This window comes from Mobula hypostoma, chromosome 13 (genome assembly GCF_963921235.1).
Source record: "Mobula hypostoma chromosome 13, sMobHyp1.1, whole genome shotgun sequence".
NCBI classification, from domain to species: domain Eukaryota; kingdom Metazoa; phylum Chordata; class Chondrichthyes; order Myliobatiformes; family Myliobatidae; genus Mobula; species Mobula hypostoma.
In genome coordinates, this window is record NC_086109.1 from 93,912,797 (window position 1) to 93,931,917 (window position 19,121).

Genomic DNA, 19,121 nt, shown 5'->3' on the forward strand with positions numbered 1-19,121 from the left:
TACTATTTTTAATTTAACTTTTTAATATACACATATATATATATATATACTCCCTGAAATTGATTTACTGATTTATTTTTCCCTCTATTATCATGTGATGCATTGAACTGCTGTAACTCAGTTAACAAATTTCACGACACATGATAATAAACCTGATCTCTCTCTGGATCTCCTCCTTTGAAGTGCTTTTTAAAACTTATCCCTTTACCTATCTAACTTCTGTTTTTGTATTTTCTGTAAACACTTGCTTGACAATCAATTCCATTGCAGTCATTAGGATACCTGGTACATTAGGTAACGACATTAAGCAAATTGTTGTTTGCCAGGCTCTTTAAAAAAATACCAGAGGACAGATAATAAACTGTGCTAAGATTAAGTGGTGAAAACATCTATTGTGTGAGATTCATCAAAGTTGTTGGTGAACGCAGCAGGCCAGGCAGCATCTCTAGGACGAGGTACAGTCGACGTTTCAGGCTGAGACCCTTCCTGACGAAGGGTCTCGGCCTGAAACGTCGACTGTACCTCTTCCTAGAGATGCTGCCTGGCCTGCAGCGTTCACCAGCAACTTTGATGTGTGTTGCTTGAATTTCCAGCATCTGCAGAATTCCTGTTGTTTATTGTGTGAGATTATTCGGCAGGTTTTAGATGTCAGTGCTTTGTCTCACCCCCTCCTGACTCAGTTTAAATCTGAAATGCTCATTACTCTCAGTACTGTGCAAAGGTCCCAGGCACATGTGTATATGTAGCCAGGGTGCCTAAAACTTTTGCACAGTCCTGTAGTAATTTTATATATTGCACTGTACTACTGCTGCGAAAAAAAAACAAATTTCATGACATATGTGAGTGATGATAAACCTGATTCTGATAAGAGTCTCTATTGTGGACTGAGGGTGGGAAGGGGGCGGGTAGGGAAAAGGGGAAGGGAGAGGGGAGGGAGCGAGAAACACCAGAGAGACGTTCTGTAATGATCAGTAAAACAATTGTTTGGAATCAAATGGCCTTGCCTGGTGTCTCAGGGTTGAGTGTGTCTGCACCCGCACCACCATCCCCCTCCCACCCCACCTTTGGCACTCCTTCTCTGCCACCTGTTCCTCACCGCTCCCCGGCGCTCCACCCTCGCCATTTCCAACATCCCGCCAAATTTACAAACTTGCCCTTTCCTCCACGTTGACAAATACCGTACTGTGCAAAAGTCTTAGACACCCTAGCTATGTCTACGTGCCTAAGACTTTTACACAGTGCTGTATGTCATTAGCTGCTGTATTTGTTCAGTTAGATGACTCAGACATGTAATTTGGTAATGCTAACCTCGATTGACTCCAGTGAAGTTTAGTTAATCTTTGAACAGCATGGGATCCATTGAGAACACAGCTGGGTACTGCATGAGTAATAGCTCCTTAAACATTAATCAAGGGCTTGTTTGTGTAGCCTGGAATCCACTTGTGACACTTTGTATTTGTGTATATATAAATTGTGCATACCGTGTATAAATTCCGTATATAAATAACTTGATATATAAATTGTATATGCAGTAGTGCCGTGTTCTTTTGATTGACTGCAAATGAACAAAATCAGTGCAGATCATTGACTACCTTCATCATAGTCATACTTTATTAATCCCAGGGGAAATTGGTGTTCATTACAGTTGCTCCATAAATAAGAAATAGAACCATAAATAGTTAAATAGTAATATGTAAATTATGCCAGTAAATTATGAAATAAGTCCAGGACCAGCCTATTGTCTCAGGATGTCTGACCCTCCAAGGGAGGAGTTGGAAAGTTTGATGGCCACAGGCAGGAATGACTTCCTATGACGCTCAGTGTTGCATCTCGGTGGAATGAGTCTCTGGCTGAATGTACTCCTGTGCCCACCCAGTACATTATGTAGTGGATGGGAGACATTGACCAAGATGGTGTGCAACTTCGACAGTATCCTCTTTTCAGACACCACTGTGAGAGAGTCCAGTTCCATCCCCACAACATCACTGGCCTTACGAATGAGTTTGTTGATTCTGTTGGTGTCTGCCACCCTCAGCCTCATACAATGCTTTCAACAATTGCATCCTCCAAATCTTCACTTTCATTGTAATATTCAAAATAATTGTTGATGCCTTCAAATTCTTCATTGTTCCTAACTTGTTGAGCTAGTGAAATTGTTTCATTTTCACTCCTGGCTGTTTCTGGCATCTCCAAGCCTGAATGCTTGAAACCACAGTGAGCAAAACAGTTCTGAATTGTCTTGCTGTTTAGTTCTTGCCAACTGTCAGTGACAAACATCACTGCTTTTTGAACACAAACACACACAACTGATGCTGTTTAAAAACTGCTCTCTCTAGCACATAGTGTATAATGGCCGCACAAGTGGATGCAATTAATGCTAGTTAGGAACTGTTTGACAACAGGTCTCCTGTCTCAATTATGAGGCATAGTGTTCCAAATAAACAAAGGGAATCTTGGCTGTTTTCTCAATTAATTTTCATTCTTTAAGAGTTGTCCTGAACCTGATTAACTGATGACCCAGTTAATTGGAATCCACTCTGTGTGTATGTGTGTCTGTGTGTGTATAGATACATGCACACGCATATATACACTAAAGATTAGCTTTGTTTGTCACATGTACATCAAAACGTACGGTGGAAGTCCGCAAGATTGGCCATGCTTCCGGCACTGACGGACAACTTACTAACTGTACCTAACACGTATGTCTTTGGAATGTAAGGGAAAGCCAGAATAACTGGAGTAAACGTACATGGTCACGGGAAGAACGTACAAATTCCTTACAGACACCGGTGCGAATTGAACTCCAATTGGTGATTTCAGGCTTTGTAAGATGATGTGCTAACCACTACACTATAGTGCACTGAGTCAATTTAGTCACAGATCATGATAATTATCTGCAATAGTTGGCTGTGTAAAGGGAGGACGGGAGGATGGATACAGGGCCCTGGTGGAGGACTTTGTCAAATGGTGCAAGCTGAATCATCTGCAGATCAACGTCAGTAAGGCAAAGGAGATGGTGATGGACTTTAGAAGGATTAAGCCTGCACTGTTTTTTGTTACTATTGATGGTGAGGACGTAGATGAGGTGAGGACCTACAGGTACCTGGGGGTGCACCTGGATGACAGACGAGTGGAGCGCCAACACAGAGGCTGTGTATAATAAGGGCCAGAGTTACCTCTACTTCCTGAGGAGACTGAGGTCTTTTGGAGTATGCAGGCCTCTCCTTCACATGTTCTACCAGTCTGGTGTCACCAGTACAATCTTCTATGTGGTGGTGTGCTGGGGCAATGACATCAACCCAGGTGATGCCAACAGGCTCAATAAACTGATTAGAAAGACTTGCTCTGTTATAGGAGTCAAACTGGACACACTGGAGGCTGTGGTGGAACAAAGGACCCTATGGAAAATCCTGACTATTCTGGACAAATGTTTCTCACCTTCTGTAAGCTACCTTGTTTGAACAGAGAAGCACTTTTAGTAATCGTCTAAGACAACTGCGTTGCTCCAAAGAGCACTATATGAGGTCATTCTTACCCTCGGCCACTAGGCTCTATGAGTCAACCTATAGCCGGGGAAGTGATGACTCCCCTTCTGTTAGACTGTTTGAGGTAACTTATTTTTTATTCTTTCTTACTTCCTTTCTAATATTTGTATATCTGTGCACTTGTAATGCTACTGTGACACTGTAATTTCCTTTGTGATCAATAAAGTATCTATCTTATCTATCTGATCAGTGGATGCCAACCTGGAGTCCACAGACCCCTTGCCTAATGGTATTGGTCCATGGTAGAAAAAAGGTTGGGAACCCCTAATCTAAATGAAGACATCACAGTGGGAACTGCTGAGATTGACTCAAGTACCCATTTCCTTTCCCCCCAGAAACTGAGTAGCTAGTTTGACCTATTGATTAATTGGGTTAAGATAATATGTCCAATTTAACCTACAGTGGATGTTGAATTATTGGGTATGAATTATAGTGGAATGAATTGGTATGAACCCTCCAGCATTCTCTGTGTGTAACTCTGGATTTCCAGCATCTGCAGAATCTCTTGTGTTTGATATAAATTATTCCCACTTCCTAAATAACACCGGACAACATTTTTTTTTGTTTATGGTAGACCACTTGAAACTGAACACAAATATGATTTCAGTCTACTTGTATCATGTAGGAATTTGGAGAAAATAATTTTTATTGTATATAGTGTGCTTAATTGCAGAACGGTGCTGAGGCTTTGCAGTAGTTCACACAAGCTAATAATGTTTGGTCCATGATTTTGGTAGTGTTTGAGCCTTCTTGCTTAAGTGTTCATCAGCCAGCATTGATGGATTCCAGTTCCCAGATACTGTTTCTCCATGACTACAATGTCCTGGTGAAACCTTTCAACATGCTCATCACTGACAGCGCCAAGATTTGCAGGGAAGAAGTCTAAATGGGAATGCAGAAAATGAATCTTTAGTGACATGTTGCATTTCATGGTTTCAGCTTACATTGTGGGCAACATTTTTAATGAACGAATTATGAATTGAAATCACAAATTAGGCGATTTTTGCAACATGGTGTGTGATAGGGAAATTTCATGGCAGTCCAAAATCCATAAGAGAAGTCCAGAAGTACTCAGAAAGCAAGATCTTTGTTGTCCAATGTAAAGGTTTAATGTCAGCATACACAAAGTGTAGACTAACAGGGTAAATGCTTGAAGTATAAGATCAAGTTCAAAAACACAAGAGAACTGGGTGTTGAATTGACAAGTGACAATATGGCCATTCAGCGAAGATAGTGCCCCACCTCATGGTCATCAGCACCAACTCTAAATTATAGTTCATTGTACCTGAACTCAAATCAGAAGGGGTGATGTGTAGTCTCACCATCCAGAAAGTCATGAGACATGGGATCCATGGAAACTTGGCTGTGTAGATTCAGAACTGGCTTGCACACAGAAGGCAGAGGGTGGTGGTAGATGGAGTTATTCTGCCTGGGGATCCATGGCTCCTCGTATTCCGCAGGGATCTGTTCTGAGTCCATGCTCTTTGTGGTTTTTATAAATTACTTATAGAAACATAGAAATCTATAGCACATTACAGACCCTTCGGCCCACAATGTTGTGCCGACCATGTAACCTACTCTAGAAACTGCCTACAATTTCCCTATCGCACAGCCCTCTATTTTTCTAACCTCCATGTACCTATCTAAGAGGCTCTTAAAAGACCTCTATTTTGTCCACCTCTACCACCTTCGCTGGCGGTACATTCCATGCACCCACCACTCCTAGTGTGAAGAACTTACCCCTGAAATCCTCCTTGTATCTACTTCCAAGCACCTTAAAACTGTGCCGCCTTGTGTTAGCCATTTCAGCCCTGGGAAAAAGCCTCTGGCTATCCACACGATCAATGCCTCTCGTCATCTTATACACCTCCATCAGGTCACCTCTCATCCTCCGACTTGGATGAGGAAATGGAAGGGCAGGTTAGTAAGTCTGCAGATGGCACAAAGGTTGGTGGCAATGTGGACAGTGTCGAAGGTTGCCGTAGGTTACAATGGGACATTGATAGGATGCAGAGCCAGGCTGAGAAATGGAAAATGGAATTCAATCTGGAGAAGTGTGAAGTGAGACTCTTTAGGAGGTCAAACCTGAAGGCAGAGTACAGGGTTAACGGCAGGATTCTTAGCAGTGTGGAGGAAGAGTTACCATGAATGTTGATAGAGTGGTTGAGTGATGGATGGTGTGTCAGCCTTCATTAGTCAGGGAACTGAGTTCGAGAGCCTTGACGTAATATTGCATCTCTATAAAACTCTGGTCAGACCACACTTGGAGTATCACATTCAGCTGCCACATTATAGGAAGGATGTTGAAATTTTAGAGAGAGAGTTTACCAGGACGCTGCCTGGATTAAAAAGCATGACTTATAAGGATGGGTTGAGCGAGCTAGGGCTTTTCTCTTTGGAGCAAGGGCGGGATGAGAGATGATTTGATGGAGGTGTACAGGATGATCAGAGGCACGGATCAAGTGGACGCCAGTGACACTTTCCCAGGTGGAAATGGCTAATATGAGAGGGCATAATTTTAAGTTGATTGGAGTAAAGTACAGGGGGATGTCTGAGGTGGTTTCTTTACTCAGAGGGTGGTGTGTTTGTGGAATATCCTGCCAGGGGTGGTGGTAGAGGCAGGTATGTTAGGAGCATTTAAGAAACTCTTAGATTGGCACATGGATGATATGAAAATAGAGAACTGTTTAGGAGGGAAGGCTAGATTGAACTGAGAGCAGGTTAAAAGATCAGCACGACATTGTGGGCTGAAGGGCCTGGACTGTACTGTACTGTGCTGTAATATCTATGTTTTATATCGTAAGCTTAAACATAAGCTCAAGAGTTTCTGCAGATGCTGGAAACCCAGAGCAACAGACACAAAATGCTGGAGGAACTGAGCGGGTCACGCAACATCTACGGATAGGAATAGTTTTCATTGTTTTCCACAGATGCTGCCTGACCTGCTGTGTTCCTCTAGCATTTTGTGTGTGTTACTCATGTGAGAAAAAAACAGAGTAAATCAGAATTAGGCCCAAAGTGGATTTCTTGAATGGACACAAATCTCTAGGGAAGTGTGGTCAGAATAAGAATTACTGACGTAGGTTATGGAATTTCTTCTGTGGCAACAATGCAGTGCCATACATTAAAAGTACTAGAAATCACTGTAAGAAATAGATATTTGTTAATTAGTACAAGGAGAACAAAATGTAGCGAGACAGTATTTATGGGTTCAATGTCCATTCAGACATCCGATGGCGGAGAGGAGGAAGCTGCTCCTGAAACATTGAGTGTGTGTCTTCAGGCTCCTGTACTTCCCTATTGATGGTATGATGGGGGTCCTTAATGATGGCACTTTGAAAATGTCCTGGATACTAAAGAGGCTACTGCTCGTGATGGGACTGGCTGAGTTTGCAACCCGATCCTCCACAGCAGACAGTGATGCAACCAGTTAGAATGCTGTCCCTGGTACATCTTTATAGCCTTTGGTGATGTTGTCTGTGTCTGATGGAGATACTGTGAGGACTGGAATCAAACTGAGCTGTGCAAAGTTTTGAAAACAAGTTCATTACACAAGAACTCTTGGTCAGATTGGAGCCGGGGGGTGGGGATGGATTCGGATTGCTTTTAACATTTGAGTAATTGGGTTGGAAACTGTGTGCTGGTTGGAAACTTGGGGATCTGCCAGTGCAAATGATTAGAAAATAGTTTTAGTTTAGATTTCTTGGGTTTGTTGTTTTGCCACTCTGACTCCAAGATGACGTTTGTTTCTGGTAAACACTGACAAAGGAGAAGGAGGCCTTGTAGTGTAAGGCCTTTGTGTCCCGGATTCAATAAATTTGTCTTGTTCCAAGGTCTGATGCCCGCTGATTGTAAGGACTGATGCACGACGACTACTTCAACGCAAGTGATCAGAATCAGAGTTAGGTTTGATATCACTGGCATATGTCTTGAAATTTGTTGACTTTGCGGCAGCCATACATGATAAATATAGAAATAAAACTGATTTACTGTAAGTAATGTATGTATATTAGATATTTAAATTAAGATAAGTAGTGCAAAAACAGGAATTTGAAAAAAGTAGTGAGATAGTGTTTATGGGTTCAATGTCCATTCAGAAATCAGATGGCAGAGGGGAAGAAGCTGTTCCTGAGTCATTGAGTGTGTGCCTTCAGGCTTCTGCACCTCCTTCCTGATGGTAACAATGAGAAGAGGGCATGTCCTGGGTGGTGGGGGTCCTTGATGATGGAAGTCACCTTTCTGAGATTCCGGAAATCCAGATCAACACACACAAGATGCTGGAGGAACTCAGCAGGTCAGGCAGCGTCTAAGGAGGGAAACAAACATTCAGAGTTTCTGGCTGAAGCCCTTCATCAGGGCTGCAAGATTTCCAGCATCTGCAGAATCCTGGTGTAACCCTTCATTAGAAGAGGGAATAGTTAGAGGTAAAGGTAAATGGGGAGATTGCTCTTCATAGTGTTACGTAAACGGCAACAATGAATATCAATCGAGACAGGTTATAAAAAAACAACCAAACATTTATTAAACACAGATAAATGATAAGGGAAAAACAAATGAAAATTTTAACCGGAAGTTAACCGATATGCAGCCGTTCAACAAATCGTCACTCGGCACTGGGGTTCTTAAAGCATTAAATGCGAAAACAATTCTTAAAGCAATAAAGTCAGATATAGTTCTTAAAATGGTAAATTCGAAAGTCCAACAGAGTTATACGTTCAATTGGGAGAGACTTCTCTGGAGAAGGATTTCTTCATAGACGCGGCTTTCCTGCTAGTTCTGTCCACACGATTCACGATGCAGCAAATAAACAGTTTAAAACAACTGACTTTGGTTTCTAGAGAGCAAACCTCTTTGCTCTCTAGAACTCTTTGCTCTTTTGGCAAGAGTTATCTCGATGCAGGTCGCTACTCCTTCAATGAAGACTCAATAAGGTTGATCCTTTATTAAACTGCCGAACGATGCCGACTCCTCTCGATCCTTCGGTCCTGTACTTCGATAAAGTCTTCACTCTCCCTTTTACTGCTGGAATAGGGTAAATCAGCACATCTAGCAAAAATTTCCAGTCCAATAATATGGTATCTTGCAACAGAACTCAACACTCCGTTTTAAAAATGAAACTGCGTCACAAAAACAAACACGCAACAGAAACGGAGACACAGCACGTTCTACCTGGAAATCTACAAACTGAAAAACTAACTGCGTCATTTGGGGTCTACCCTTATATACCCATGGCGCACATGTCATCACATGACCTCACATCGGCGGGAAAATTACATCAGGTGACCTCCAAAAGACCATTACATCATTCTCACAAAAAAAAATCACAGTTCTCCTTGAGGCATGTAATGATAGATGCTGCTCGACCTGCTGAGTTCCGCCAGCGTTTTGTATGCGTTACTCAATTTATCTGCAGCCATGTGAAGCTGAGCCAACACCTTTAGTGTAGACGTGCATCTCCGGTCATCGATCAGCCAGTAAGCCCTACCCCTCCTACGCTGAAGCCCAGAGCAGTCGGGCATGAGGAGGCGGCTGGAGCCAAGGTCCAACGGTGGGAAGGCGTGAGGGGCACTAAAGGAGGACGTGGGGTAGGGATGCCCTCAGGTTCCTCATTGCCTGGGATATAAAGGTATGGAAGAGGGAGGGAAACGTGACAGAGTTGAGTGGTTGAAAGCAGCAGATCAGGTGGTTGGAGTGGCAGTAGCCATTAGAGAAGGGAAGGGAAATCTCTAATCCCAGCCTCTGCCACAACACCGCCCTTACCTCACACTATCTCTACCCATATACCCTCCTCCTGCCAGAGCCCCTCCCCATCACCCCCCTCACCAACATCCGCCTCCCCCAGACCACCACCCCCCTCAACAGGTCTTTGTCTAGCTCTGGAAAACCTCACAGAATCAGATTCATAATCGGGTTTATTATCAAGGTCGTATGACATGAAATGTGGTGATTGTGACGGCCGGGCAGCGCAAGGACATAAACTGCAAAATAAATACAGACTGCAGAGAGCTGTAAGCTCAGCCAGCTCCGTCATGGTCACGAGCCTCCCCAGCACCCAGGATGTCTACAAACGGCAGTGCCTCAAAAAAGGTGGTACCCGTCATTAAGAACCCCATCACCGAGGTCGTGCCCTCTTCTCATCACTACCTTAAGGAAGGAGGTACAGGAGCCTGAAGACACACACTCAATGTTTCAGGAACAGCTTTGTCCCCTCTGACATTGAACCCATGAACACTACCTCACATTCATTTTTGATTGTAATTTACAGTATATTCTATGTATTGCAATGTACTGCTGCCACAAAACAACAAATTTCACAACACGGAACAGCTTCTTCCCCTCTGCCATCCGACTTCTGAATGGACATTGAACCCTTGAACACTAGTTCACTCCTTCTTTATTTCTATTTTGGTACTACTTATTTAATTTAACTGTTTAATATATATGTATATACTCACTGTAGTTTACACTTTTTTCTATATATTATCATATCAAGGATACACATTGTATGAAAGGATAAGCAGAAAGACGGGGGGTGGCGAGGCTCTGTTGGTAAAAATATGAAATTAAATCATTAGAAAGAGGTGACATAGGGTCAGAAGGTGTTGAATCATCGTGGACAAAGCTAAGGAACTGCAAGGGTAAAAAGACCCTGATGGGAATTGTATACAGACCCCCCAAACAAGGATGTGGTCTACAAGTTACAACAGGAGATAGAAAATGCATGCCAAAAGGACAATGTTACAATAGTCATGGGGGGTTTCAACATGCAGGTAGATTGGGAAAATCAGGTCGGTGCAGGATCCAGGAGGGGAATTTCTAGAGGCCTACAAGATGGTTTTTTAGAGCAGCTCGTGGTTGAGCCCACTGGAAGATCAGCTGTTCTGGATCGGGTGTTGGGCCGTGAACCGGAGAGAGTTTAAGTTCGAAGAACCCTACAGGGCAAGTAATCATGATATGATCAAATTGACCCTGAAATTTCAGAAGGAGAAGCTAAAGTCGGATGTATCAGTATTACAGTGGAGTGAAGGAAATTACAGAGGCATGAGAGAGGAGTTGGCCAGAGTTGATTGGAAAAGAACACTGGCAGGGATGATGGCAGAGCAGCAACGGTTGGAATTTCTGGAACCAATTTGGAAGACACAGGATATGTACATCCCAAAGAGGAAGAAGTATTCTAAAGGCAAGATGACACAACCATGGTTAACAAGAGAAGTCCAAGCCAACAGAAAAGGTGACAGAGAGGGCAAAGATCAGTGGGAAATTAGGGAATTGGGAAGCTTTTAAATACCAACAGAAGGCAACTAAATAGTCATTAAGAAGGTAAAGATGGAACATGAGAGTAAGCTGGCCAATAATATTAAAAAGGATACCAAAAGTTTCTTCAGATACATAAAGTGTAAAAGAGAAGTGAGAGTGGATACTGAACCGCTGGAAAACAGTGCTGGAGAGGTAGTAATGGCGGGGGGGGGGGGCAAGGAGATGGCTGATGAACTGAGTAGGTATTTTGCATCAATCATCATTGTGGAAAACACTGGCAGAATGGTGGAAGTTCCAGGTGTCAGGGGGCATGAAGTGTGTTAAAGTTACCATTACTAGAGAGAAGGCTCTTGGGAAACTGAAAGGTCTGAAGGTAGATAAGTCACCTGGACCAGGGAGGCTACAGAAGCACTTAGACAGATTAGGAGAATGGGCAAAAAAGTGGCAGATGGAATACACTGTCAGGAAGTGTATGGTCATGCACTTCGGTAGAAGAAATGAAAGGGTTGAGTATTTTCTAAATGAAGGGAAAATACAAAACTCTGAGGTACAAAGGGACTTGGGAGTCCTTGTGCAGGATTCCCTAAAGGCTAATTTACAGGTTGAGTCTGTGGTGAGGAAGGCAAATGTGATCTTAGTGTAGATTTCAAGAGCAATAAAATATAAAAGCAAGGATATAATGTCGAGACTTTATAAAGCACTGGTGAGGCCTCACTTGGAGTATTGCGAGCAGTTTTGAGCTCTTTATCTTAGAATGAATATGCTGAAACTGGAGAAGGTTCAAAAGGAGGTTCACAAAAATGATTGCAGGATTAAACGGCTTATATGAAGAGCGTTTGATGGCTCTGGGCCTCTATTCACTGGAATTTAGAAGAATTAGGGGTGACCTATTGAAACCTATCAAATGGTGAAAGGCCTTGACAGAGTGGATGTGGAGAGTATGTTTCCTATGGTGGGGGAGTCGAAGATCACAGGACACAGCTTCAGAATAGAAGATCGTCCTTTTAGAATGGAAATGAGGAGGAATTTCTTTAGCCAGAGAGTGGTGAATCTGTGGAATTCTTTTCACAGGTAGCTGTGGAGGCCAAATCTTTATGTATATTTAAGGCAGAGGTTGATAGTTTCTTGATTGGTCATGGTATGAAGGGATGTGGGGTGGGGGCAGGAGATTGGAGCTGAGAGGGAACATGAATCAGCCATGATGTAATGACAGAGCAGACTCAATGGGCCAAATAGCCTCATTCTACATGTATATCTTATGGCCTTATATACTATACTGGCTACCACAAATTAACACATTTCACGATTTATTTTGAACCTGATTCTGATTCTGATTCATATCATCACTTACATATGTCATGAATTTTTTTTGCGGCAGCAATAAAGTGTAATACTTAAAATTGCTACAGTACTGTGCAAACGTCTTAGGCACCCTAGCTCTGTATATGAGCCCTGGACTTTCACACAGTACTGTAAATGTGACAAATAAAACAATGTCAAGCAAAACGCTGAGCTTCAAGCTAATGTTAGCTAAGCCCAGCTGCCTCTGTGAGTGATGACAGAAACATCTGCTCCTCATCTCTGGTCACTTTTATAATAACTACGTATTTCACAGAGTAAAATAAAATCGTTAATAATCAGTCTCCACTGGAAGCCTTGAGGTTCCTTGATGATGCTTTCATGAAGACCACGAGGTCATGTGGAGTTGTGACCTTTTGCATCCATTTTAAGGTCATTCTCATTCAAGTGCTGTACTCAAAGCTGTTGCCTCTGGTCACTGAGAGATTTACTTCCAAGGTCACCGTCCTTTTCAGATTTTCTTCACGGGAGGGAGGTTGGGGACAGCTAAACAAAGGCCTGGTCGGTCTCAGACTGTTCTGAGCTCAGTATCTCAGACAGGACGTACTAGCTTTCAAAGCAGTATGTCACTGGATTTAAAATGTCACCATGGTTCACAGAGTTAGTGTACGAGGAGAGATTGCACAGAGTGGACTTGTTTACTGGTCTGTGGGAAGTTGGGGGTCCATTAAATTGAGGCTGTTGAACTGAGATGAAAGGAGGCTATTCCCTTTGGTAGGGGATTCAAGGAGAAAGATAAAAAATCTTAAAAGACAAAGCCAACAATCAGCGAGAGGAAAGAAGCAGTGAACCTGATGACACAGGGCCACCATACCCTTCCCTGGGTCTCCCTTTCTCTCTTTTTGCACTCTCTCTTTCCCTGGGCTCTCTCCTTCCCTGTATCCTCTCACCAGTCAGTACCTTTAAGATGTGGTCACTGTGGAACGATTGAAACGTTACAGCCAGTTCGCAAACCGCGAGCTCCCTGCCCAGGAATGTGACGGCCTTCGGATAATCTGTCTTAGAAATGTTGGTACTGTTGCACCGGAAAGCAAGCTCCTGATCTCAGGAGTGGAACAGCGGGGCTGTAGGAAGTTTGAGATTGCTTTTGAAAGGCTGCAGGGAAGACGTGCAGGGAAATATCCACAGCAGGGGAGTGTGACCTGTGGGCAAAGTCCTTTGGAAAAGAAAAGGCTTGTGTAAAATAATGAGGGTTTCGGTGGAACACTTCTTCTTGGGCCCTTATCTCCCAGTGGGGCATAGGCCATTGATGACCTCCCATCTCCATCATCCCAAGTCAATGGTCTGCTTGGAGTTCATCAATGTTTCTATAAGCCATAGTACAGAGGATTGGCCTATACAGCTTCACCAGAGCTCTGTTGGCCAGCCTCACCCGTTTCCACCTCTCACCACAGCATTGTAGGGTTGAACTTTGAGAGGCAGGGAGGGGAGGGAACGTCGACTCAGACTATGAGAGGCCTGCGTCGGGCATTTTCATGCCTTACAAGGCGCAGATTGGAAGTCTACGTGGGGCGCCACTTCTCACACAAACTAGAGCAATGTGTGATTAAGTGCCTTGCTCAAGGGCACAAACACGCTGCCACAGCTGAGGCTCGAACTAGCGACCTTGAGGAAACTAGACGAACGCCTTAACCACTTGGCCACATGAGAGGCAAGTGGAACAATACCTCACTATTTTTGCTCTGTTTTTGCCTGGTTATTTTTTGTATATATTTCTCATCGTAATTCATGGAAGACCTCGGCTTATGTACATCAAAGGCCCAGCCAGGTGGCTACACACCGAGGAAATGGAAGTCATCCAAAGAACGAGTAATAGACCTGTATGGAAAACCATGGTCACCAGCGTCCGCATCGGATATGGTACCTAGACAGTTTGTGGTGTTTTTAATGTATTGCACTGTACTGCTGCTACACAACAACAGCAAGTTTCATGACATATGTTAGTGACAAAAAACTTGATTCTGATCAGTAGGGTTGTGTTCTTGGGTTCACAAGCCGTTCAAAAATCTGATGTCTGCGGGGAGGGGGACGGAGTAATGTTGAGCGTGGGTCTTCAGGCTCCTGCACAGGATTGAAGTGAGCTGCAGAGACTTGTAAACTTAGTCAGCTCCATCATGGGCACTAGCCTCCGTAGTATCCAGGACACCTTCAAGGAGCAATGCCTCAGAAAAGGTGACATCCATCATTAGGGACCCCCATCACCCAGGCCATGCCTTGTTCTCATTGCTACCATCAGGAAAGAGGTACAGGAGCCTGAAGGCACACACTCAACGATTCAGGAACAGTTTCTTCCCCTCTGCCATCAGATTTCTGAATGGACACTGAACCTGTGAAGAAACACTAACTTGCTACGTTTTTTAATTCTGTTTTTTTGTACTACTAATTTAATTTAACTATTTTTATATACACACATACACACACACACACACACACACACATTCATACATATAATATTTACTTGCTGTAATTCACAGTTCTTGTCTCTATTATTATGTATTGCATTGTACTACTGCTGCAAAGTTAACAAATTTCACGATTTATGCCGGTGACATTAAACCTGATTGTGATTTTATACCACCTCCTTGAGAAGAGGGTATGTCCTGGATGGTGAGGGTCTGTAGTGGTTCCATCCATCAGTCAATTTTTGCATAGTTGCAACATGTTTGTTTGATGTTCTGTCAGTACAGAACAGTTTTCGAGCAGGAGTATGCTCAGATTATTAGTTGTCTAATCACCAGAAGTGGTGCTGTACTCTGTCAGATTCCTTCACGTGATCGATGTGTTCATGTATCACAAGATGAATGTGCCACCAGTCATATGCATATTTGTACCCCAGGGACAGGGAAAGGGAAAGAGGGACAGCAGACAGTTCACTGATAACTAACAGGTGTTTTTACCTGTATCTTTCCCCGCCAAGGTTACACCTGCGAGCGTGATCGGCTGACCTTCACGTTCTGCCAGACGCTGAAGCTCCTGGGCCGCTGTTACCTGCAGACTGTCCAGGCGCAGTGCTGCAAAACGTGCAAGCAACACGGAACGAGAGACCGCGGTAACGAGCGCATCTCACGGAGGTGAGCGGTCAGCCTGGAATACGATGCAGGAAAAGAGAGACTTTTCAGAAGTAAACAATATGGGCAGAAGTATCACAGTGACTGAAAGGTGCCAAAAGCAATTCAGGAAAAAAAGATACAAAAGAAAACACTGAAATCTGGAGGGTTTTTTAAAATATTTATGTATACATAATGAGAGAGACTTTCTTTCAGTATTCTTGTTAATGCAACCATTTTACAGGACCACAAACCTGACTGGGTTGAAGCAAGATTTTACAGTGTTGGGGTTGCAGGATAAGGCCTGAGGCCCATGGTTGCTACAGTTACGTATCATCCTTTCAAATAAGTGGTGCTCCAACGTTTGAAGAACGACACCTCCCTTTCCCATTGATAGCACAGCCTCAGCCGTCTCTTCAGAGCGGTTCGGAGTTCAAAGTTGAAAGTGTACACCTTTGTCAACATGCACTACCGCGAGATTTACCCTCTTGCGGGCATTCACAGTAGATACAAAGAAATACAATGGAATCAATGAAAAACTACACACAGACAAGATGGGACAGGAATGAAGGTGTCTCTTGGTGCTCTGTGTCTGATCATTGCCCGGTACCCTATCCCGGCTGGTGACGGACAGCACAGAACCTTTTCATACTTGAACAGTTTTTTATATAAAAAACTTATTTTCAACTTTTAGAACTATTTGTTGAGGATTTATCATTGTACGTTATTTTGAATACAAAGCCATGGTGCTAATACATAAGAAACATTGTAAAACCTATATCTATCACAAGAGGACATGGGCCACACTGATTTCTGTGCTGAAGGGTGTGTGTGTGTGTGTGTGTGTGTGTGTGTGTGTGTGCGTGTGTGTGCGTGTGTGTACATGTGATTGTGTGGACATATATGCGTGTGTACACGTGAGTGTGTGTGTGTGTGTGTGTGTGTGTATATCTGTGTGTTTGTTACTAAGGAACTGAACTGTCTTATTACAAGGAGGATCGTTTCAAACAGCTGTCGATGATGTTTGAGTCCCTAGTGTAGAGTCTCCTGGGAACATATTGAATGGAATCTTTTTATATTACATGCATAGACTTTGCTGGTTTGAGTTTAAGGCATATGCCACAAATGGAGGGTGTTTAATTCATTCCAGCAGTGTAATCCCTTCAGTTCCCTTCCCCCTCTTTATTTCTTTGTTTCCCTGCAACAGATTCACTCTCACCTCCCCGTCAATGCTTCTTTGATCTTTTTAAAGATTGAAGATTAGTTTTATTTGTCACATGTACATTGAAACATCAAAACACACGGTGAATTGTGCCATTTGCATTAACAAGAATGTGTTGGGGCAGCCCACAAGTGTCCAGTGCCAATGTGGCGTGCCCACAATTTTCTAACCCTAACCCGGACAGTTTTGGAATGAGAAGAAAGCAGAGTGCTCAGAGGAAACCCACATGGTCACAGGGAGAATGTACAAACTCCTCACAGACGATAGAGGGAATTAAATCCCGATCACTGGCACTCTAAAGCGCTACTGAACTTTTTTTGCAACCTACCTGCATGAGGGGCAATTGACAGTGTCCAGTTGAACCTACCAGTGGGACGTGAGAGGGGAAACCAGAGCACCCGAGGGGGAAACCCACACACAGACAGTGCCTGAGGTCAGGAATGAACCCGGGTCTCTGGTACAGCAAAGCAGCAGCTCCCACCCTCCACTACCTGAAGCAGAATGAGTGAGAAGAGGGGGAAGAAGTTTCACTCTGCCTCTGACCTGGGTCATTCCAAATCTGTGAATGCTCACCGCTAGACCTAAACGCAAAAGGAAATGGCACAGAATTCCTCTCATAGTGAGTGAATTTATTATCAAAGTAAGTACTGTGTATAGGAGCAGAATTAAGCCATTTGGCCCATCGAGTCTGCTCCGCCATTTCATCATGGCTGATCCATTTTCCTTCTCAGCCCCAATCTCCTGCCTTCTCCCTGTACCCCTTCATGCCCTGATCAATCCAGAATCTTATCAACCTCTGCCTTAAATACACTCAATGACTTGGCCTCCACAGCTGCCTGTGGCAACAAATTCCACAGATTCACCACCTTCTGGCTAAAGAAATTCCTCCTCATCTCTGTGCTAAATGGACGTACCACTATTCTGAGGCTGTGTCCTCTGGTCTTAGACTCTCCCACCACCAGAAACATCCTCTCCGCCTCCGCTCTATCAAGGCCTTTCAACATTCAACAGATTTCAATGAGATTCTCGCCCTCATTCTTCTGAATTCCAGCAAGTACAAGCCCAGAGCCATCAAACACTCCTCATGTGATAAACTTTTCAATCCTGGGATCATTTTCATGAACCTTCTTTGAACCCTCTCCAAAGTCACCACATTTATATTCTACCTTGAGCTGAATTTTCTTGCAGGCATTCACAGGAAAACAAAGCAAGCCTATAGAACTGACGGTAAGCTATACTTACTGAAGTCTGACAAGCCTCCAGTGTGCAACAGAAGACAAACTGTGCAAATAATAAAGAAACTTCCCAGCACTGGTGCCCTCATTTGACAAGGACAAGCATGAGGTCTCCCCAACTTGTCGACTAACAGAAACACCCCTTCCTGATGTTCCTTGCGAGTTCTCAGCAGGTCAGGCAGCATCTATGGAGAGGACATCATCCTCTGTAACTTCTGCCATCTTCAACGGGATCCTATAACTTAGCACATCCTTTCCTCCCACTCCCTGCTTTCCATGAGGAACGCTCCCTACGTGACTCTTTTGTCCACTTGTCCCTCCCCACTTATCTCCCACCTGACACGCACCTTCTCCCTCGCCACCAGTCAGGACCCCAAATAAACCATCCAATGAGTCTGTCCAGGGTTGTCTACCCTCTCTGGTGCTCCCGGTCTGGTCTACATCGGTGATACCCAACGTAGATTGGGGGACCGCTTCGTCGAGCACCTTCACTCTGCCTTCCACAAAAGGCAGGATCTCCCAGTGACCACCCATTTCAATTGAATTCCCATTCCCTCCCTGACTTGCCAGTCCATGACCTCCTCTACTGCCATGATGAGGCCAGGCTTAGTGACCTCATATTCCATTGGGGTAGCTTCAACCTGATGGCATGATCATTGATTTTTCTAACTTTCTGCTAACTTATACCCCTCCTCCATTCTGTACTTTTCCATTCCATATTTTGGTTCTCCGCTCACCCCTACCCATTACCTCCCTCTGGTGCCCCTCTTTCCTTTTCTCCCATGCTCCACTCTCCTCTCCTATCAGATTCCTTCTTCTTCGGCCCTCTACCTCTTCCACCAATCACCTCCCAGCTTTTTATTCATTTCCTGGTCTCGTCTTTCACCTGTCAGCTTGTACTCTTCCCCCTCCCCCCACCTTCCTATTCTGACCTCTTCCCCCTTTCCTTTCCAGTCCTGATGAAGGGTCTCAGCTCAAAACGATGGATGTTTATTCACTTCCATAAATGCTGCCTGATCCGCTGAGTTCCTCAGCATTTTGTGTATGTTGCTCAAGATTTCCAGCATCTGCAGAATCTCTGGTTTTTACCATCGGAGTTCGTGCTGGGCAAGAGATCTTGTCTCCGTGTTGCTGTGTCCCAGTGGAACGCTGGAGGTCTGTTTGTGGTTTGAATGTTGAGTCAGACGGATGAGCTCAGTGCCAGGCAACTTTTATATGTTTTAGGTTCTTATTAAACTTATTTTTATCAAGTTCTTTGGTCTGATTCTCGCAGACTGATTTAGTGTTGAAGGATTTGGTGATAGGTTTTTAAAATTTCTTTATTTGAGGTGGCTGTGGCTGGCCACTTTTTAATTACCCATTTTAAACCTTTGTTGGTGAGTCGTACTCTTAGAGTCACCCAGCAGCAGAAGAGGCCCTTTGGCCCATTGAATCCATGACAACCATCAAGCATCCA

At 43.8% G+C, this 19,121-nt stretch overlaps 1 protein-coding gene across 2 annotated transcripts in view; it reads left to right on the forward strand.

Moving 5' to 3' along the window:
• Positions 1-16,125, forward strand: part of LOC134355789 (A disintegrin and metalloproteinase with thrombospondin motifs 7) — a 203,747-nt gene extending 187,622 nt beyond the window's left edge. Inside the window, exon 24 of one of the 2 annotated variants that reach the window (XM_063066203.1) lies at positions 15,079-16,125. In XM_063066203.1, coding sequence (XP_062922273.1) covers positions 15,079-15,236 — 158 coding nt within the window. In that variant the 3' untranslated portion in view covers positions 15,237-16,125. The remainder of the gene's footprint in view (positions 1-15,078) is intronic. The other variant, XM_063066204.1, reaches the window with a different exon arrangement.
• The last annotated feature ends 2,996 nt before the right edge of the window (positions 16,126-19,121 follow it).